Below are 22346 nucleotides of genomic sequence, written 5' to 3' on the forward strand. Positions count from 1 at the left end.
GGAAGCCCTCTTTCGTTCTTTTTTAACAATGTTATAAGCATCTGTGAACCCACCGCCCTGTATGAACCATATGGCCAGATCCCTGTATCCATCTCCCTGCCTTCCCCGCTGGTGGGAACCATCAACCCCTTCATCGTTATCTTTCCTTTTTAAAAAGAGTTTTAGTGCATTTGTATGTCTTTCTGTTTTTCTTTTTTTTGACCTTTGACCCCCTTCACCCATTTTGACCACCCCCATCCCCTACCTCTGGCAACCATCAATCTGTTCTCTGTTTCAGTGAGATTGGTGGTTTTGTTTTACTGTTGTTTTCTACATTGCATATATAAGCAAGATCATACCATCTTTGGCTTTCTCTGTCTGACTTATTTTATATAATGTATTTCTTTTAAAAGCCCATTTTTTATTTTTGTGGCTTAACTTTTTAAAAAGGAGGGTCATGTTATGTGTCATCTTTTGGGACTTGTTCCACTTATTATTATATCAAGATTCCTCTGCATTCATTGACTGTTGTGTAGTAGTTCAGTTTACCTACCTTCTCTCCCTTTGATGAGCATTTGGGTCGTTTCCCAAATTTGCTGTCGTGAACATTCACATGTGTATCTCCTGCTATGCACGTGGAGATGTTCTCTTGGGCGTGTGTGTCCAGGGCTGAACTTGCAGGCTGACGGGCTGTGTGACTATGACGTCTGGGGATGGGACCAGATCGTTTTCTGAAATGATGGCTTCCGTTGCCCTCCCACCGACATTTCTGTAGATTCCAATGATGTTTCCAAAACACTGACATTTTTAGACCCATTTCTCTAGCCGCAGTCGTCATCCCTGAAACACAGTCATTGGTGGAAGCTCTGCACTTTGGATAATCATAAAATAAGGAGTAGAATCTTCTAATACGGCAGCTGCTCAAATATCGGAAAGAATTGTTTAACCTTCGTGTCTTCCCTTCTTCATTGAATACTCTTCGGTCCCAGATTTTTACTTCCCTGACTACTTGTTTCGTTTTGACTTCAATTTATTGGTGTTTCTCTTCAAAGGTAGGTTCCCCAAGGGTACAACCCAGTGTCTCAGGAGGGCTCAGAAGACAGGGCTTTTATTTTTCTTTTTTAACTTTTTGGGCTACTGTTCGCTTTCATGCTTCCATGCCACTCTGCTGGTTTCATTTTAAGCGTGTGATCCAAAAAAAGAAAAAAAAAAACCCTTCGGTATTTTTTTCACACGAATTAAAAGTAAGCTAGCCCTCCCAAAACTGCTTTATAAACTGTAAAGCACTCCATGTAGATACAATATGTTGTCCTTGTTATCAGACTGTGGTCATTATGCCCGTGACCGTGGGAACCCAAGAGCGGCTGTTCCCTTATTCCGAGTTGCAGCTTCTTAGTGCCGACCTGCCGTGTCTTCTAGACTCACAGTCATCCAGTCGTCTCAGCCTGCTGAAGCTCACACGTGGGAATAGCACATCTCTTATTCCTCCTTCAATAAATCAAAAGCAATGTGGACACGTGCAAGGTGTTAGGCTCCGGAGCTCGCTGGGTGTCTCTGGAAGGTTTTCCAACCAGCCAGGAGTTCCCCCGGCTGTCTTATCGCTCAGCCCACATTTGGTCCTTTCTTCACTAGGCACATTGGGGCACTTCCTCAAGGCTTTGCTAGTCTGGGTATCCTGGCACTAAGCCGTTTTCTTATCTGGCAGCCTTATCAGATGGGAGTGGGGTGACGAGCTTGACATGTCTTGGTTCTAGATGATCTCTGCTTCCTTTTTTAAGAAATCAAAGGCTCCTTTTCAAAACCTCTCTCAGATTTTCTTCTAAGTGGTTTCCCCTCAAGGGCAGTCCTACTACAGGGTGTTCCGAAAAAAGAGTTAAAAAGAGCCTCCGGTGCGTGACCACGGGCATTTGTCTAGCATTTTTGATCGTCCTACTTCCCTTCGAATCCATCCCCCAAGACACTGAGGTCCTAGCTTTCAATTCTCATTGGGAATTTGCCCGAAGAATGAGTCAGTTCAGTGGTGCTGGTCTTGGAAAGGGACCCTGAGCTGCTGAATCTGTGACTCGGTGGAGAAGGGAGAGGAAGGGGAAAAGGATGTGATCCCAAAGCTTGTTTACAAGAGAAACAGCAAAATACCCACTTCTCATTTCCTGCCTCCCCCCTGGGATCGGGGTTGATTCCAGACTCCACACCAAGTTCCTGTGCAGATGTTGGGGTGTTTCTTGCTCTGCTCAGCAGTCCCGGGCGTACGACAGGTCGTCTCACTCCCAGTGCAAGTGATGGCTTATGTGGATGAGGAAATTTCCCAAAGGCTGACTTCCTTTTTTTAAAGTAACATTTCCTGATGTTTTTCTGATTATGAAAGAACACATTCCCTTTATAGAAAATGTGGGAATTCGAGAGAAGGGCATAAAAGAAGAAGATAGATGCCGGCTGCGACCTCACTGTCCAGAGATGCAAGCACGTGCGTGGTTTATTTGCAGGCCCCCGACACACTCACATACGCGTGCCAGCAGGAGCGGGGAGTGATCACAGAGGCCTCTCTGTTTCCCACGTCCCTTCGGTCCTGCCCACGCGGTGGTGCTTCCTCCCTCCTGAAGGAGCATCTGAGCAGGCAGCCTGGCCTCTCTAGAACTCCTTGGGTGACACAAAGCCCCATTGTCCTTCTAGTTTACCAAACAGTATCCGTCTGACGCTTCGAATGTCCAGCCCCACATAACGTCCAAACTCTGAGCTGGGTTTGACGTGGAATCGCTTCCGCAGTCCTCCAGCGAGGTTTCTCGCCAGCAGAGAACTAGTTGCGGGGGTCTTCTCTTCCTCCCTCCCATTCTTCTACCACCTTGCTGGGTGTTGGTTGGACCCCGTGGGAGGGGAAGGTTAAGAGTGGCTGCAAAGTTTCTACTGCACAGCTTCACACTTTGGGAGGCCAGGCAGACCCTTGTCTCCTGGTGCCTTTGTTGGCTTCTGCAGGGCAGCCCTTAGGAATGTCCTAGAATGCATCCCTGGCCTTGGTGAATGACTCTGAAGCCTGACTGCCCATCCTGGGGGGCCTTGCTGGGCAGAGTCCGGGCTCTCCCACCTGTCAGCTCTTTATCACGGGTGACCAGTGTCTGGCCATCGAAACTTCTCAGCCACTCTTGGCCTGAACAGGCTGTGGGTGTGCTGAGCCAGGGCAGCAGCCGTGCCCCTCTGCCTTCCCCCCAAGGCCACTGGCTGGCCAGCCGTCTCTCATCCATCCAGAGTCCTCTGCCCAAGCCAGACACTGACTGCGAGGGCCTCACGATCAGCCCTTCAGGCAAATCTGTGAACCCCCTTCCCCTGGACCCCAGGTGACTGGACCATCCCGTCCTGCACACCCTTCATAGGTCAGGGAGTGGTCTTGCTGCAAGAAACCCCCTTACACATCCTCCGTTTCCTCCTCTCTCTGTCTCATGGTGGGTGATTTGAGTCGAGGACTTTTTAGAGTTTTATAACCAAATTTTAGCTGAAAGCCTGAAGGTGCAAGTCCCCTGGCAGGGCGTGTCTCACAGTTCACCTTGCTGTCTGTCTCTGTCTTCACGCCCCAGCCTCTTGTGTAGACACCACAAGGATGGATGGATTGAAAGATCAATGTGTGGATGGATGGATGGACATGTGGATGGTCAAACAGGTGGTTGGACAGACAGACAGACAGGTAGCCCTAAGCCTAGAATCAGACTAACTAGTTTATAATCCTGGGCAAGTTATTTAACTTTTTTGTGCCTCAACTTCGTCATCCGTAAAACGAGAATATTCATAATGTTAATAACAGTACCTCCTTCATAAGAGGCTTTTAAGAAATTAACGCGAAAAGCACACGTAGAGAGAATTGGACAGTGCTGGCACGTAGAAAGCAACCAAAGGCCCTTAACTTTCATAATTATGTACATGCATATTTTCACTTAGAATGTCATAAACATTTTCACATTAAACTATTTCTAGATGCATGGTGTAGAATGGCTATGAAATATTTTTTTGGCTGTTCCAGAATCCATTTAACCATTTTCCTTATTGGAAATTTATGAAGTTTATAATTTTTCTCTATTCTGAGGAATATGAGTCTCCACCTGTAACTGGTAATTTCCCTCCAAGAGATTCTAGACAATCGTAAGCCCACGTGCTAGTTCTTGATGTTCTTACCCTAATCCGTAATATCCTTGACCTAGGGAACTTGTTGGGTAAGAACTACATTTAGCTGTGTTTCAACTTGCATTCATTGTGTGGTTAGGGAGGGTGAGTCCTTTGACATGTGTTTTGGTTATGTGTATCCTTCGTGTATGTACATTATTATCCGATCACTTTCTCTTGGGGTGTTAGTGTTTTTCCTGGTGATTTATGTGAGCTCTATATACTAGGTAGATACTTTTTTTTTTTTTTTTACTTATTACATCTTTTGGAAATAATCATCTCAGTTGCTTTTTAAATTTTGACTGTGGTGTTCCCGATTATAAAGTGAAATCACAGGATAGTCTGGGGTTGGAAAAACTCAGTAAAATAAGCCGTGTGGATTACCGTCCTGCCAGGCAACTAGGAGTTTGTTTCTGCTTCTCCCTCCACAACAGCAGATGATACGCCAGGGCCTTGAATCTGAGCCTGCTGCGTGCTCGAGGATAATCCTTCTTGGTAGCACTTATTTTACAGCTAGACCTAGAGGGAAGGTTTTAAGCGATGTTCTCAAGAGAAGATGAAGTGGTCAATCTGCGGTTGAAAGTAGAAACTTCTGGCTCCAAATGCTGCCTTTAGACGTGGCTGACGTTTTCTTTTAACTCCTGTTGTCACTTATTTTCGTCGTATGTTCTGGTTCTCCTTCCCTGAAGGAGCCTCGATTTGGCCTCGTGACCTCGATGTGCCAAGACCTGCCTCTCCGTCCCTGACTTGTGCCTTCCCACCTGGGCTTGGGCGGCTTCCTGGAGGAAGAGGTGGGGCCTGGCACCAGCCAAGAGAAACGCTTCAAGACACTGTCAAATCCTGCTGCTTTTGGAAGCTTTGTTTTGGAAACAAAGGAGGCTGGCAGAAGCGGAGGCTGAGTGACTACGGAGCAAATTGTAGAAAATCACAGAAATCATTACATGACAGCTTGGCACATCCTGCCTTCCTGCTTTGTATTTTGTAATTTTACCACAGTCCAGGATTTCCCTTTTCAACAGACATCCACTTGGATACCATGCTTGTCATGGACCTGTGAACGACCTGTAAACCTGTAAAAAAAACAGACTTCTGTTTTTTTAAAATGTAATTGGTCATAGACATCATATCAGTGCTGTCTAACAAAACGCACATCAGAAAGATGGTGGGGTTTGGGACTTCCGTGGCGGTCCAGTGGTTAAGACTCCGCGCTCCCAATGGAGGGGGCACGGGTTCGATCCCTGGTCGGGGAACTAAGATCCTGCATGCCGCATGGCACGGTCGAAAAAAAAAAAGATAAGATAACAGAGAGATGAAACGTTGAGTCCAGAAGTAGCTCTGTTATTCAATATTTAACAGCATTTGCTAACAAAACCTTTAAAATGAAAAAATTAGGTAAACAAATGAATAATAAAAAGTGAAAATGCCAATCACATTGGAAAAAAGAAACTAATAAAATCATGGCACACTCACATGCTGGACTATTTTGCAGCGTTCATATTGATACTTCCCTGTTTTCAGAGGATTTTTAATGGCAAGGGGAAGCGTTTATGGTACAAGCTGGAGGGAAGAAAGTGGAAAGCAGAGCTGCAGGCATGCTAATTGTGCGATGCTGGTATTTCCTATGTAGCCCCATAGAATCCGTGTGCATAGTGAGGCTTCGGAAAAAGATGGGAATGAACCACATTGAGGTCTACACGGCAGTATCCCTCTGAGTGGTGTGTTTCCTTCTTTATACTTGTCCAACTTTTCCAAATTTCAGTTACATATATTTTCTTAACGATCGGAAAAGAGGGAATACAGTTTAAACGTGGCAAGAGACGAAGCTGGAAGTTCTAGTTCTAAATTTTCAAATTGCAGCTTTAAATCTGGCTTATTCTTTTAGCTCGTGCACTTGGTTTTCCCTGATCTTGGCACCCGGAGGTGGGGCACAAGAGGAGGCGCCAGGTAGGTTGATCATTTTTGTTTTATTATTTTTTTCAATAACACTTATCTCTTAAAAGTTCACATGTGCATAATAGGAAACCAAAAAACAAAAGAAGCAAAACACAAAGTCATCCATAATCACAAGCAGTTGGTTTGTTTTATTGTAAATGTTAAAAACACACATTTTGAAAAAAATCACAAAATGGGTGACCAGAGAAATGCAAAACTAAACAAACGATAAATATCACCTCTTACCAAAGAGTTTCTACAATTATATGAAATTCCCAGTGCCTGGTATAATTCAGGTGATGCCAGGACCAAATATGAGTCTCTATCTTCTTTTTTTTTTTTTTTTGCGGTACGCGGGCCTCTCACTGTTGTGGCCTCTCCCGTTGCGGAGCACAGGCTCCAGACACGCAGGCTCAGCAGCCATGGCTCACGGGCCCAGCCGCTCCGCAGCACGTGGGATCCTCCCAGACCGGGGCACGAACCCGTGTCCCCTACATCGGCAGGCAGACTCCCAGCCACTGCGCCACCAGGGAAGCCCAAGTCTCTATCTTCTTGAGAGATTTTGTTTAAATACAAAAGTCACAGTGTATTTTTCTGTTTCTGATACTTCCAACGTTTAGACATGTAAATGTCTAACTGTTGAAATAGTTAAGCAACTATATCCCTAGAACAATAAAACTGTTTTAATTACTCCTCGAACTAAAATTTCTAAGCATTCATCTAATTCGCATATTTGGATTCTATTCTGGAGACAGAAGGTACCCGGGTGTTATTTTTAACTTGGAAGGAAATTCCAGTGTTATCGGGTGCATCCTGTTATAATTGTCACTCAGTTATCATTGTTATTTGTTGTTTGTTTTAAATCAAGAGAAATCAGGAGAAATCAGTGAGATCAGGAAATCGGTAAGAAGGGATGGAAGCCAAACTAGGGAAGGAGCCTGCCACCCTTGAAGGAGTGGAAGGCATGGAAGAGTTTGCCAAGCTAAACACTGGGCAACAGTTAATTTGAAAAACTTGTGTTGGGCTGCTAGGAGCCCATACGAGCTGCTGCCTTTCCCCAGCTCAGCAGAGGAGGAACCAGCCTTCCTACTGGGGGTCTGAGAACCTGAGTCCATTCAGCAGAGGGGACACTGGCATCGGTCCACCTCCCTTTGAGAAAGTCAATGGCGGAGGCAACCGGAGGCTTTCCCTGTGGCATCTCTTTAAGATTCGAGTGTCGTAAGTCGGGAAAGCAGAGGAGAACATCTGCAAGCCCGCTTCAAAGTTGATGCATGTGAAATAGTATGAAATTGTCCACCTGACAGAGCTTGGTCAGGCCGTATGACTGGTTAGCTTTTCCTAATAAATGGAGTCAGTGATGAAACCCAGAGAAGAACTCTGGGGCTTCCCTGGTAGCGCAGTGGTAGAGAGTCCGCCTGCCGATGCAGGGGACGTGGGTTCGTGCCCCGGTCCGGGAAGATCTCACATGCCGCGGAGTGGCTGGGCCTGTGAGCCATGGCCGCTGAGCCTGCACGTCCGGAGCCTGTGCTCTGCAATGGGAGAGGCCCCGGCAGTGAGAGACCCGCGTACCGCAAAAAAAAAAAAAAAAAAAAAAAAAAAAACCTCTGTCTTCCTTGGCTAGTCTGTTCTGTGTCTTCTCTAAAGCACGCCAGTGGTTTGACATCATCTTGAAGACAACCTTTATTTTTCAGGTATCATTAACGACGGGATCCGTATCAAGAACAGTTCTTTCTTCTATGCCCAGTACTGCTGCCTTCTGGGTGAAAAAAGATATCACAGGTTAGTACCTGTCATTTAGGTCACAGCCTGATCTGTATTAGGACCGTTCGTACTTTGAACCTAACTGGCTTTTCGGCTGTTGTGCCATTCATCTTTTTAAGGATGCAAGCACACACATCACATGACCATGCCTCTGACACGGGCCACATCATTGGCCAGAGAAATGCACATCGCGTTCACTTCCTCGGATACTGTTCATTTTCATCCTCATCTCAGTGGCCAAAGCCGTTTTGCACAAAGTCTTCGTCCTTCTCCATCCCTCTGTCAAATATGACAGAATGAGCCACTTCCTGCGCGAAACTTCCTCTAGCCCTCAGGACTCTGCGTCATCCAGTTCCTTCCCCAGAATGAGCCCTTCTTGGTCTCCTTACCTCTCCCCGCCCCCCGAGGGCATGCATCTCCCTGAGATCCAACCCTTCATAATCCATGATGCTCTTCCCACACTTCGGCCCCAGGACACCTCATCCCTTTCTGTCTTCCACCTGCCGCTCCGTCCGCGGATGACTCCTTTTAAATCACTCTCCCACCTCCTAGGCTTTTCTGTCTGGCTGTCTACTGGACATTTCCATCCAGAAGACCCACTGGTACCTCACACTGAGGATGCAGAAATTTAACTTCATCCTCTCCCTCCAATCACTTCTGCCTCTTGACGTCCCTATTTCCATCTGCGATCCCAATAGATACAACCTGTGCAGGGCGTCACCCGAAAGCCATCCCTGGCTCCCTCGGGTCACAAGTCCTGTTCATTCTTCCCTTTCGGGTCTCCTGACCACTCTTTATGGTTACTGATGTTTCCTTGAAGCCCTGGTCATCTCATAATAATCAGGATTATTTCCGTGGATCCCACGTGACCTCCCTCTCCTCAGCCTCACCTCTCTGTAAACACAGCCGTGAGTAAAGCAACTACACTCCGGTAAAAATTAATTTAAAAAATTAAAAGTATAATAATAAATAAATAAATGGAAGGAGTAAGAAAATAATGGATAATCTTGATTTGGCAAAACTTAAAACTTCTTTATCTTAAATAATTACAGGGAAATTCCATGTGTCTATGGGCCACATTCTTAGATATAATTTAACAAATGTAATACTTAATAGCAAAATATTCATGTTAATTCATATGAAGGCTGAGAACCCAGCAGGACCAAAACCAAAAAGAGATATTTAAAAATGAGAAATATGAATTCTGAAACATATCAAGAAACCTTAATACCGTAAGCAATTCTATGAAAACTGTCTTTGTAATACTACTCATTAATATAAATACAAACCCCTAAATTTCAAAAGAAGTAAATAAATAAATAAACACAACTGTGAGACTAACCTCCCCACAATTCTGCATTTTCTTTGTCTCTTCCTTGCTCAGAAACACTCAGGAGCTTGCTCGTACCTCCTGCGTGAAGCCTACGCACCCCCCTTTCCCAGACTGGTGTCCGCCCCCCAGATCCTTCCTACTGCACTTTATCCGACCCTGTTGCCAGTTTCTCCCCCATATAAGCTGCTGGTTTCAGCCATACTCACTTTTCTCTGAAAATGTCAAATGCGGTTCTGTCTTTGCTCCTATCATCCTGTCCTTGCATGATGTCATTCCTTCTTCTCTCTGTCTCAGTGGACCTTCCTGAATCCTGTCCCTTCCCTGGGACATACCTCAGGGACCACCTGCTCCAGGGAACCGTCCTCAGCAGCCCCAGCTCTAGGGAAGACCCCCTCCTCCAGTGCCCCACGCCGCTCACTGGCTGTCGACCCAGCCAGCGTTGCCTCTTAATTCATACATTGTTCATGGGGCCTTCATGTGGCATAAATAGAGGACCACATATCCAAGCAGCCAGGGTCAGTTTTACCTTTACTTCTAGCCCAGCATGATGATTAAGAGGCCCCTTCACTCTCCAAAGGGTTCTAGTGTGGACAAGAAACTGCAACGAATTAGATGATCACCTTTTGTATAAGGTACCCTGTGTTGTAAGGCAGCGGCCAAGGGGGAGCCACGGGGAACCACCGGTATGGGTAAGACGCGGACCCCTCTCTCTGATGGCTTCATACAGGAACTAAGTGTACATTTCGCTTGATAGCAAGTATAACGTGATGGGTGTCGGAAGTGTACACAAGGTCCCGCGAGAACTCAGAGATGGAGAGCGCACGTCTTGGGCCAGGGGATCAGAGGGGCCGGGGAGAGAGGCGTGCTTTGAAGGAAGCTGTGAAGGACAGAGCATTGACGGGTGGAGAGGAAGGCGGGAGGGAGAGGATGTCCAGGCTCAGGGAGGGAGGTGAGCATACACAGAAGTGTGACAGCCGTGCAGGATGCGGAGATAGGGTGGAGCAACAGCCTGGGGAAGGGACTTGAATTCGATACTGAGGGCAGGGAGTCTGTAAGCCTTTGGAGTCGTCCTCTGGGAAACAGGGTGGTGTCATCATGGGAACCTCTGCAAGGCCAGGAACCATGGAGCTTGTTTTATCCCCAACATTGCCTGGAAACAGTGTCAGCCCTGAAAAAGCTGTTGAAGAATGAAGAGCTTGGAATTAAGGTTTAAAGAGACTAGACTGGAAGGAGAGAGTGACAGGGGCCAGGAAATGGTCCTCAGTTGTCGTGATGAGCGCCTGGACCAAAAAGGAGGCAGAGCTGCAGGACCCTTTGGAGGCAGGGTCTTTGGATGATTGAGCCCGTGTCCACAGATGGTGGCAGGGATGACTCAGGCCAGCCCGTCCCACCGAAACCTCGAACTCAACCTCGAGTCGAGTCCTTATTACCTGCTTCCCACCAGCTCCCCTCTTACATCTCTTATTCAGCCCTTAGTCACAAAGATGGAAAAATGAGAGCAGCAAAAATAGAGAAGTTAGGGAAGGGAGCCGGAAGGATGAGAGATGTGTTTCAGTCATAGTCGGACCTCTCCTGCGCAAAGGGGATATCTCGCTTGCTGACGTGTGTGTGTCTTTGTTTGCCCAGAGCACCCAGCAGGTGGTGTGGAGAGCCCTGCATGTGCCCCCCCCCCACCCCACACACACACAAGGAAAACAACCAACAGGGCAAGAACTGTGCAGGGGTGAGAGGCCATCAGTGTCCTGAGGCCTCTGCATTGATGTCACAGAGAAGGGGGCTGGAGCTGGTCTTTGTGGGGAAAAAATAGGCTTTACCCTCATCGAGGAAGAGGAGGGCTTCACGGGACAAAGGTCAGAACAAGGATGACATGGGCTTATTCTGGAGATCAGCCCAGCAGCAGGTGCTTTCAATGTCCTGCGCTCCTCACGTGTCTGATAATAGATAAACGCTAAAGTCTTGGCCAATTAAGAGATTTTTTTTTAAAGCATTAAGGTTTTTTTTTTTGGAATTTTATTTTATTTATTTTTTTATACAGCAGGTCCTTATTAGTCATCAGTTTTATACATATTAGTGTATACATGTCAATCCCAATCTCCCAGTTCATCCCACCACCACCACCACCACCACCCCGCCACTTTCCTTGGTGTCCATACGTTTGTTCTCTACATCTGTGTCTCAATTTCTGCCTGCAAACCGGTTCATCTGTACCATTTTTCTAGGTTCCACATACATGCATTAATATACAATATTTGTTTTTCTCTTTCTGACTTACTTCACTCTGTATGACAGTCTCTAGGTCCATCCACGTCTCTACAAATGACCCAATTTCGTTGTATATATGTACCACGTCTTCTTTATCCATTCGTCTGTCCATGGGCATTTAGGTTGCTTCCATGACCTGGCTATTGTAAATAGAGCTGCAGTGAACACTGGGGTGCATGTGTCTTTTACAATTACGGTTTTCTCCGGATTTATGCCCAGTAGTGGGATTGCTGGGTCACATGGTAATTCTATTTTTAGTTTTTTAAGGAACCTCCATGCTATTCTCCATAGTGACTATATCAATTTACATTCCCACCAACAGTGCAAGAGGCTTCCCTTTTCTCCACACCCTCTCCAGCATTTGTTGTTTGTAGATTTTCTGATGATGCCCATTCTAACTGGTGTGAGGAGATACCTCATTGTAGTTTTGATTTGCATTTCTCTAATAATTAGTGATGTTGAGCATCTTTTCATGTGTTTTTTGGTCATCTGTATGTCTTCTTTGGAGAAATGTCTATTTAGGTCTTCTGCCCATTTTGGGATTGGGTTGTTTGTTTTTTTGATATTGAGCTCCATGAGCTGCTTGTAAATTTTGGAGATTAATCCTTTGTCAGTTGCTTCATTTGCAAATATTTTCTCCCATTCTGAGGGTTGTCTTTTCATCTTGTTTATGGTTTCCTTTGCTGTGCAAAAGCTTTGAAGTTTCATTAGGTCCCATTTGTTTATTTTTGTTTTTATTTCCATTTCTCTAGGAGGTGGGTCAAAAAAGATCTTGCTGTGATTTATGTCACAGAGTGTTCTTCCTATGTTTTCCTCTAAGAGTTTTATAGTGTCCAGTCTTACATTTAGGTCTCTAATCCATTTTGAGTTTATTTTTGTGTATGGTGTTAGGGAGTGTTCTAATTTCATTCTTTTACATGTAGCTGTCCAGTTTTCCCAGCACCACTTATTGAAGAGACTGTCTTTTCTCCATTGTATATCCTTGCCTCCTTTGTCATAGATGAGTTGACCATAGGTGCGTGGGTTTATCTCTGGGCTTTCTGTCCTGTTCCATTGATCTATATTTCTGGTTTTGTGCCAGTACCATATTGTCTTGATTACCGTAGCTTAAAAAGCATTAAGGTTTAAGGGTAAGTTTCTTACCGACACCATGTTCTAAGAAATACAACATGTATATTTTGAAGGCAGAATATAATAAATGTTAATACTGTTGTTAATCTAGGAACTGTGCTGGTGAAACTGTTTTCTATTTTATTATATGACGTCTTTTACATTAGGACCTGTGTGACCTTTTAAAAATTAGGTCTGAAAATAAAAACTTCATCTCTCTGCTTTCCAGGTAATGAAAACTATATCTCTCATCCATTCATTTATCTGTTCATTCAACAAATATTTAAGTTCCTACACTAAGTCAGGCCCTGTTCTAGCCACTGGTGATGAAGCAGTAAGCAAGATAAACAAGGCCTTCCCACTGGTCAGGTTTATTTATTTTTTTAATTATTATTATTTTTTGCCCCAGCTTTTTTTTTTTTGTGGCCGTGCCACGTGGCATGCAAGATCTCAGTTCCCTGACGAGGGATCGAACCCAAGCCCCCTGCAGTGGAAGCGTGGAGTCCTAACCACTGGACTGCCAGGGAATTCCCCCTCTGGTCAGTTTTAGTTGGGGAGAAAGACAGTCAAAAAGGAACGATAGTGAGATTGATCTGAAGACCATAAAATGCAGTCATGGGAGGCCTCCCTGGGAAGATGCCTTTGGAGCAGAAATGTGAAAAAAGCAAGTGGCCAAGTGAAGATCTGGGCGACCAGCATTCCGGGAGGGGAAAGGGCAGGTGCAGAGGGCCTGGGGCAGGGGTGAGTGCAAAAAAGAGCGAGGAAGTCTGAGGGTGGAGGTTGGCATGAACAGGAGAGTGGGCGGAGGGGGATCTGAAAACACACGCAGGGCCCACAGGTCTTGGGAAGGAGGCAGGATGTTATTCCGAGTGTGATGTGAGCCGCTGGGGAGACTCAGGCTGGGGAGTGAAGCAGGCTGATTGGCGTGTCAAGTGGAGATCCTCTGGCAGCTGTGCTAATTCTGGGCTGTAGGAGGAGATGGAAGAGGAGGGGGAGGGGCCCGTGAGGAGGCTTAGCCACAGCCCTGGCAGAAATGCCTACTGAGACTTGTCACTGGAATTCCTTTCATTCTCTGAAAGAGGCAGCAGAATACCAAGCAACGCTACACGTGGACAGGAGCAGAGACTCTAGGACAGACTCCCCAGCTCCACCTCTAGTAAGCTGTGTGATCTTAGGCAAGTCACTCAACCTCTCTGTGTCTCAGATTCCTCACCCATTAACAAGGATACTAATATCTACGTCACAGGGCTGTTGTGAAGATTAAATGAATTAATACAAGGAAAATGCTTAAAACAGTACCTGGCACATGGTAAACATTTAATAAGACTCTTCAGCATATTGCCCTTGGCTTTGATGTATTTATTTTAATATATCTGCATGATTTTTTCATAGTGTTATGTGTGTTATTTTTATTTTGGCTGTTGTGTTTTTCGATTCTATCATTCCTACTTGGTTCTGTTGTGTAACTTCTGTTTCCTTGCAGAGGTTTTCTGTTTTTTTAATCTGTTTCAAAAGAATTGATAATTACTTGGAACACTATTATAATGACTGTGTGAAAATCTTTGTCACATAATTCCAACATCTGGTTCATCTCAGTGTTGGCGTCAGTAGATTGTCTTTTCTGATGCAAATTGTGATTTACCTAACTCTTAGTATTATGGGTGGTTTCCTTCCTCCCTCCCTCCCTTCCCTCCTTCCTTCCTTCCTTCCTTTCTTTCTTTTTTTATTGAGGTATAATTGATATACAACATAATATTAGCTTCAGGTGTACAACATAATGATTAGATATTTGTGTATATTGCAAAATGATCACCACAATAAGTCTAGTTATCATCTGTCACCACACATAGTGACAGAATTTTTTCTGGTCATGGTAACTTTTAAGATCTACTACTCCGTTAGCAAATTTCAAATATATGACACAGTATTAGTAACTGTAATCATCCTGCTATACATAACGTTCCCAGGACTTACTTATTTCATACCTGGAAGTTTGTACCTTTTGTCTCCCTTCACCCCTTTTGCCCACCCTCCAGCCACCACCAGCCCCTCCATCCCTGGCAGCCACTGTACCTGTGAGCTTGGTTTTTGCTTTGCTCTTCTTTTTAGATTCCACGTGCAAGTGAGATCATACAATATTTGTCTTTTTCTGTCTGGCTTATTTCACTTAGCATACTGCCCTCAGGGTCCATCCATGTTGTCCCAAATGGCAAGATTTCATTATTTTTTATGGCTGAATATCATTCCACTGTGTATATATACCATAATTGGCTTTATTCGTTCACCTGTCAGTGGACACGTAGGTCGTTTTCATATCTCGGCTGGTATAAATAATGCTGCAGTGATCATGGAGGTACATGTATCTTTGCAAGTTAGTGCTTTTGTTTTCTTCAGATAAATCCCCAGGAGTGGGATTGGTGGATCATATGGTGTTTTTACATTCCCGCCAGCAGTGCACAAGGGCTCCCTTTTCTCCACACCCTCTCCAGCAGTTGTTCTCTCCTGTCTTCTTTTTTTATTTTTTAACATCTTTATTGGAGTATAATTGCTTTACAATGGTGTGTTAGTTTCTGCTTTATAAACAAGTGAATCAGTTATACATATACATATGTTCCCATATCTCTTCCCTCTTGCGTCTCCTGTCTTCTTGATGACAGCCATTCTAGCAGGTGTGAGGTGATACCTCACTGTGAAGGAAATGATGTGCATTTCCCTGATGATCAGTGATGTTGAGCACCTTTTCATGTACTTGTCGGCCATCTGCATGTCTTCATTGCAAAAACGTCTGTTCAGATATTCTGCCCATTTTTAATTGGATTGTTTGGTGTTTGCTGTTGAGTTGTATGAGCTCTTTCTATTTTGGATATTAACCCCTTATCAGAGATATGATTTGCAAATATTTTCTCCAGTTCCATAGGTTGACTTTTCACTTTGTTGATGGTTTCCTTTACTGTGCACAAGGTTTTTAGTTTGATGTAATCCCACTTCTTTGTTGCTTTTACTTTTGGGGTCAGATTTCAAAAAATTCGTCACCAGGATCTATGTCAAGGAGCTTACCACCTATGTTTGCTCCTAGAAGTTCTTCTAGGCTTAGGTCTTACATTCAGCTCTAATTCATTTTGAGTTAATTTTGTGTATGGTGTAAGAGAGTGATCTAATTCATTCTTTTGCATGTGTCTGTTCAGTCTTCCCGGTGCCATTATTGAAGAGACTGTCCTTTCCCCGTTGTATATTCTTAGCTCCTTTGTCGTAAGTTAATTGACCATATATGTGTGTGTTTATTTCTGGGCTCTGTATTCTGTTCCACTGATCTTTGTATTTTAGGGGTGATTTTCTGTCGTATCCTGGGCATTTGGGTTATGTCAGGAGACTTGACCCTGTTTAAACCTTCTCCTTTAGCAGGCAGGCACTGATTTAGGCGTAGCATATAGGATCTGGTCTGCTTTTGTGGGCTCTGGTTCCAGTGACAGTTCAGTTTTCTGATCATGCTGTTCTGATCTGTTTCACTCTTCTGGCACTGCCGGGGCTTGTGCTCAGTTACCTGCTGGGCCACCTGCAGGGGCTGAACCCACCTCCATGGGCCACCTTCTCTGGGGAGCTGGGAGAGCCAGAGTGCTGGGCCTGCATCCCCTTATGCCACCTGGTGTAGGGCAGGGAGACACCAGTCTCTGCTGGTATTACCCCTGTGGGTAAACCGCCTGCCCTGCTGAGCTCCAAGTGTGGACTGGGCGTTGAACTGGCGAGGGGCTTCAATACTGTCCCTACATCAGTGTCCCGGGGGTGGTAGGGGGTGGTCAGCCCACCAGCACTTTAGAGCTGCCGCTGTGGGCATTTGGGGTGGCCAGCTCCTGCTGTCTCTGTCAGGCTTCCCTCTCCTGGTCCTCTTGGGATTCAGGTCTGTGCCTGTTGACAGTTCTGGGTTCCAGGTCCCTCCTGTGTGCAGTCCAGATACACATGGGCGATCAAAACAAAACAGCGAACTCATCACGTGGTTGCTTCTCCAGTCCTGTGCTCCCAGGCCGTCCACCATCTTCCTTCCAGCTTTCAGAGCCCTTTCCTCACGGGCGATTGAATCATCTCCAGGGTATCGGTTTGGATTCGAGGGCAGGAGCCAGGAAAAGTGAATCTACAGCCTGTTCCCTGGACATGATTCAAGCTGCTCCAGAAACTTTTTGAAAAAGACCATATATACTTTATAAATCAATGTTAATGGTGAATGAAATGCTTACTTATATGTTTGTTCCTCATCAATTAAAATATGACGATGGGGGACTTGCCTGGCGGTCCTGTGGTTAAGACTCCATGCTGCCAATGCATGGGGCGAGGGTTCGATCCCAGGTCGGGGAATTAAGATCCCACATGCCGAGCGGCCAAAAAAAAAAAAAAAAGTATGAAGTAGAAATCTATAGTCCAGAGATCCACTTTAAGAATGAGACACTGGTTCACTGCAGCTCTATTTACAATAGCCAGGACGTGGAAGCAGCCTAAGTGTCCATCATCGGATAAATGGATAAAGAAGATGTGGCACATATATACAATGGAATATTACTCAGCCATAAAAAGAAACGGAATTGAGTTATTTGTAGTGAGGTGGATGGACCTAGAGTCTGTCATACAGAGTGAAGTAAGTCAGAAAGAGAAAAACAAATACCGTATGCTAACACATATATATGGAATCTAAAAAAAAAAAAAAAAAAAAGGTTCTGAAGAACCTAGGGGCAGGACAGGAATAAAGACACAGACGTAGAGAATGGACTTGAGGACATGGGGAGGGGAAAGGGTAAGCTGGGACGAAGTGAGAGAGTGGCATGGACATACATACGCTACCAAATGTAAAACAGATAGCTAGTGGGAAGCAGCCGCATAGCACAGGGAGATCAGCTGGGTGCTTTGTGACCACCTAGAGGGGTGGGATAGGGAGGGTGGGAGGAAGACGCAGGAGGGAAGAGATAGGGGATATATGTATGTGTATAGCTGATTCACTTTGTTATAAAGCAGAAACTAACACACCATTGTAAAGCAATTATACATCAATAAAGATGTTAAAGAAGAAAAGAATGAGACACCGTAACATAACACTGTAAATCAACTATACTCCAATAAAACTTTTTTTAAAAAAGATGATGGAGCCTTTGGATTGGGACAGAATGGTGTAGACACATTTCTTTCTGCTTCTCCCTGCTCAGCACAACTGTAAACCCTGGAAATAATGCAAGAAGCAACCAGAGGAAAACTCTGAACGGTGGTAAGAAGAAAGTGAGCAGGTTGGGAACCCCAGGGCTACACACAGCACAGAGGCGGGGTATCCCGCAACCCCCGACGCTAGACCCAGTGTTTCCCAGCACCACCACCCCCAGCCGAGCAAGAAAAAGCATCCCAGACAGACTCATTCTTCTAACAATACCAGGCAAGGGGAAGCGCTAGGGAGATTCCCACCAAATACAAACAGCCAGAGGAAACACTCTCCTTCCTCGCTGGGTCTGAGACATCCCTTTTCCACCAGGAGATACTGGGAATGCGAGCCCACCTGTCAGGGGAGGCCCAGCTACAGCAAGCAGCGTGGTCCAGGAAACCTCTTTGTCCCCCCAGCCCACCCAAGAAGCAGCCAAGGAGTCCAGCTGACGGAATCCCTCCGCTACAGAGGGAAATCCCTGCCCTGCCTGAGAAAAGCTCTCCAGCCCCTCAGGCCACGCCAACAGGGAGCTCTCAGCCCCGGCTAAGACTGACTACAGAGATGCAGTGAGGATACACAGATCAGAAGGGAAAGAGAGGCACTGTCTGGAGGGATCCACGTGCAGCCTTTCTCCTGCTCTCGCCCTCCCCCGAGGGCTCACACAGAGCACAGCACTCTGTGCAGGAAAAACACAGCAACACGCGTGTGACGTTTCAGCTCAGGGAAGCCCATCGGAGACTGTACACGCAGAGGCTTTACTAAGGGCTGGTCCCATAAGCACCTTCTTCCGAGCATGTGCCAAAACCACCAAGAAAGTTTACTCAGCCTCAACTACACTGTGTGCAGAAACAGTCCAGGCGCAGTGAACCCCTCTTACTTGTTCCTTGTTGACTGGAAACACTCCAGGAGCCCAGTTCTCAGACGCCAGCCGAGGGCAAGTCTGGCAAGCAGGCCTCTCTGAGGATAGCCGTCTCAGGCCTGCCGTGTTCTGTCTTCTCTGCACAAGTACGTGACCTTGTGAATAAGCTAAGAAAACACCAAATTGTGCTTTTTTTTTTTTTTTTTTTTTTTTCTGTGGTACGCAGGCCTCTCACTGTTGTGGCCTCTCCCGTTGCGGAGCACAGGCTCCGGACGTGCAGGCCCAGCAGCCATGGCTCACGGGCCCAGCCGCTCCGCGGCACGTGGGATCCTCCCGGACCGGGGCATGAACCCGTGTCCCCTGCATCGGCAGGCGGACTTTCAGCCACTGCGCCACCAGGGAAGCCCTGTGCTCTTTATTTTTATTGAAGTATAGTTGATTTACAATGTTGTGTTAATTTCTGCTGTACAGCGGAGTGATTCAGTTATACATACATATATATATGTTCTTTTTTAATATATATTCTTTTCTATTGTGGTTTATCACAGGATATTGAAGAGTCCCCTGTGCTATACAGTAGGACCTTGTTGTTTATCCATCCTATGTATACTCGTTTGCATCTGCTAAGCCCAAACTCCCAGTCCATCGCTCCCCCACCCCACCCACCTTGGCAACCACAAGTCTGTTCTCTATGTCTGTGAGTCTGTTTCTGTTTCATAGATAAGTTCATTTGTGTTATATTTTAGATTCCACATATAAGTAATATCATATGATATTTGTCTTTCTCTCTCTGACTTACTTCACTTAGTATGATAATCTCTAGTTCCGTCCATGTTGCTGCAAATGGCATTATTTTGTTCTTTTTTATGGCTGAGTAATATTCCATTGTATATGTGTACCACATCTTCTTTATCCATTCATCTGTTGGTGGACATTTAGGTTGTTTCCCTGTCTTGGCTATTGTGAACAGTGCTGCTATAAACATAGGGATGCATGTATCTTTTTGAATTAGAATTTTGTCTGGATATATGCCCAAGAGTGGGATTGCTGGATCAGATGGCAACTCTATTTTTAGCTTTTTGAGGAACCTCCATACTATTTTCCATAGGGGCTGCACTAACTTACATTCCCACCAACAGTGTGGGAGGGGCCCCTTTTCTCCACACCCTCTCCAGCATTTGTTATTTGTAGACTTTTTGATGATGGTCGTTCTGACCGGTGTAAGGGGATGCCTCACTGCAGTTTTGATTTGCATTACTCTGATGGTTAGCAACGTGAAGCATCTTTTCACGTGCCCGTTGGCCGTGTGCATGTCTTCCTTGGAGAAATGTCTATTTAGTTCTTCACCCGTTTTTCGATTGGGTTGTTGGCTTTGTTGTTGTTAGGTTGTACGGGTTGTTTGTGTATTTTGGAGATTAAGCCCTTGTTGGTCGCATAATTTGCAAATATTTTCTCCCATTCCATAGGTCATCTTGTTCATTGTTTACGGTTTCCTTTGCTGCAAATTGCACTCTTTAAAAGGGTGAATTGCATGATGTCTGAATTATCTCTCAATGAAGCTGTTCTTTAAAAAAAATCCCAGCAAGGTTTTTTTGTAGACATAGATGGCTTGTTCTACAAGTTACATGGAAAGGCAAGGCCCTAAAATAGTTCAGACAACCTTGACAAAAAAGAGTCAAGTGGGAGAAGACACTACCTGATATTAAGGCTCACTCTGCAGCTATGGTAATCAAGACAGTGTGGTTTGGTGGAGGCACAGACACAGAACAGGGACAGAGTAGAGAATCAGAAATAGACCCGCTCAAATATGCTCACATGATTTTTCACAAAGGTGCAAGAGTAATTCAGTGGAATAGGACTAGCTTTTCAACAAACGGTGCAGGAACAACTAGATGTCCATGTGCAAAAAGTGAACTTCACAACTGATATAAAACTTAACTCAGGATGGATCATACACTTACATTTAAAACATAAAAATATTGGGCTTCCCTGGTGGCGCAGTGGTTGAGAGTCTGCCTGCCGATGCAGGGGACGCGGGTTCGTGCCCCGGTCCGGGAAGATCCCACATGCCGCAGAGCGGCTGGGCCCGTGAGCCATGGCCGCTGAGCCTGCGCGTCCGGAGCCTGTGCTCCACAGCGGGAGGGTCCACAACAGGGAGAGGCCCGCGTACCGCAAAAATAAAATAAAATAAAACATAAAAATATTAAATTTTAAAAAATAGGAGAAAATCTTTGGGGTGTACCCTAGAGTTAGGCAAAAAGTTCTGAGGCTTGACGCCAAAACCATGATCCATAAAAGGAAAAACTAATGAGTTGGACCTCGTCAGAATGAAAACTTTTGTTCTGTGTGTGACTTTGTGAAGAGGAGGGAAAGATAAGTTCCACCCTGGAAGAAAATATCTACAAGCCACACATCCGACCAAGGACTAGTACCTGGAATATATAAAGAGCTTTCAAAACTAAACAGTAAAAAAAAGAAGTCCAATTAGAAAATGGGCAAAAGACATACCCATACCTGTCCCTGAAGAGGAGCTACAGTTGGCCAGTGAGCACATGGAAGGCCATCGAGCACCGTTCATTATTATGGAAATGCAAATTAACACCACAGTGAGCACGCACCTCTCAGGGTGATTAAAATAAAAAGTAATGACAGCACGAAATGATGGTGATGATGCAGAGAGACGTCATACATTGCTGATGGGAATGCAAAATGGTCCAACCACTCTGGAAAACAGTTTGGCAGACTCTTCTAAAACTAAACATACAGTTACCATTCAAACCAGCAAGTTTACTCTTGGACATTGATCCCAGAGAGAGGAAAACTTCTGTCCACACAAAAACCTGTACACAGGGCTTCCCTGGTGGCGCAGTGGTTGAGAGTCCGCCTGCCAATGCAGGGGACGCGGGTTCATGCCCCGGTCCGGGAAGATCCCACGTGCCGCGGAGCGGCTGGGCCCGTGAGCCATGGCCGCTGAGCCTGCGCGTCCAGAGCCTGTGCTCCGCAATGGGAGAGGCCACAGCAGTGAGAGGCCCACGTACCGTGAAAAAGAAACAAACCTGTACACAGATGTTCATAGCAGCTTTCTTCGTAATAAGCAAAAACTGGAATCAGCCCTGATGTCCTTCACTGGGGGACTTTAAACAAAGGATGGTACGGCCACGCCGTGGATACTGTGCAGCAGCGAAGGGAGCAAACTGGTGATACAACCGCTTGGATGAATCCCCAGGGAATTACACGGAGTGAAAAAACTGTCTCAAAAGGTTCCATACTGTATGGTTCCATTTATAAAACATTTTGAAATGACAAACTTTTCTTTTATTGAAGTATAGTTGATTTACAGTGTTGTGTTAGTTTCAGGTGTGAGCAAAGTGACTCAGTTACACATGTATGTATATATGTGTCATATCCCTTCCCATTGTGGTTTATCACAGGATACTGGATACAGTCCCCTGTGCTATACAGTAGGACCTTGTTGTTTATCCATCCTATATGTACTAGTTTGCATCTGCTAAGCCCACACTCCCAATCCAGGCCTCCCTTGCCCCCTTCCCCCTGGGCAACCACACGTCTGTTCTCTATGTCTGTGAGTCTGTTTCCGTTTCTTAGATAGGTTCATTTGTGTCATAAGTGATATATGGTATTTGTGAAATGACCACGTTTTTGAAATGAAGGACAGTTTCCTGGTCGCCAGGAGTTAGGGACCTGGGGGTGAGGGAGCAAGAGATGGGTGTGGTTACAGAGGGGCAGCCCCAGGGACCCTCGTGATGACACGGATGTTCTGTGTCTCGTCT

General features: G+C 45.5%; 1 protein-coding gene across 1 annotated transcript in view; it reads left to right on the forward strand.

The window, feature by feature from the left end:
• RFX8 (regulatory factor X8) overlaps positions 1-22346 on the forward strand; it is a 50436-nt gene that overhangs the window by 8043 nt on the left and 20047 nt on the right. Inside the window, 2 exon segments of the mRNA XM_067704125.1 lie at positions 6008-6072; positions 7753-7836. Coding sequence (XP_067560226.1) covers positions 6008-6072; positions 7753-7836 — 149 coding nt within the window.

This window comes from Pseudorca crassidens, chromosome 14, assembly GCF_039906515.1.
Source record: "Pseudorca crassidens isolate mPseCra1 chromosome 14, mPseCra1.hap1, whole genome shotgun sequence".
NCBI lineage: Eukaryota > Metazoa > Chordata > Mammalia > Artiodactyla > Delphinidae > Pseudorca > Pseudorca crassidens.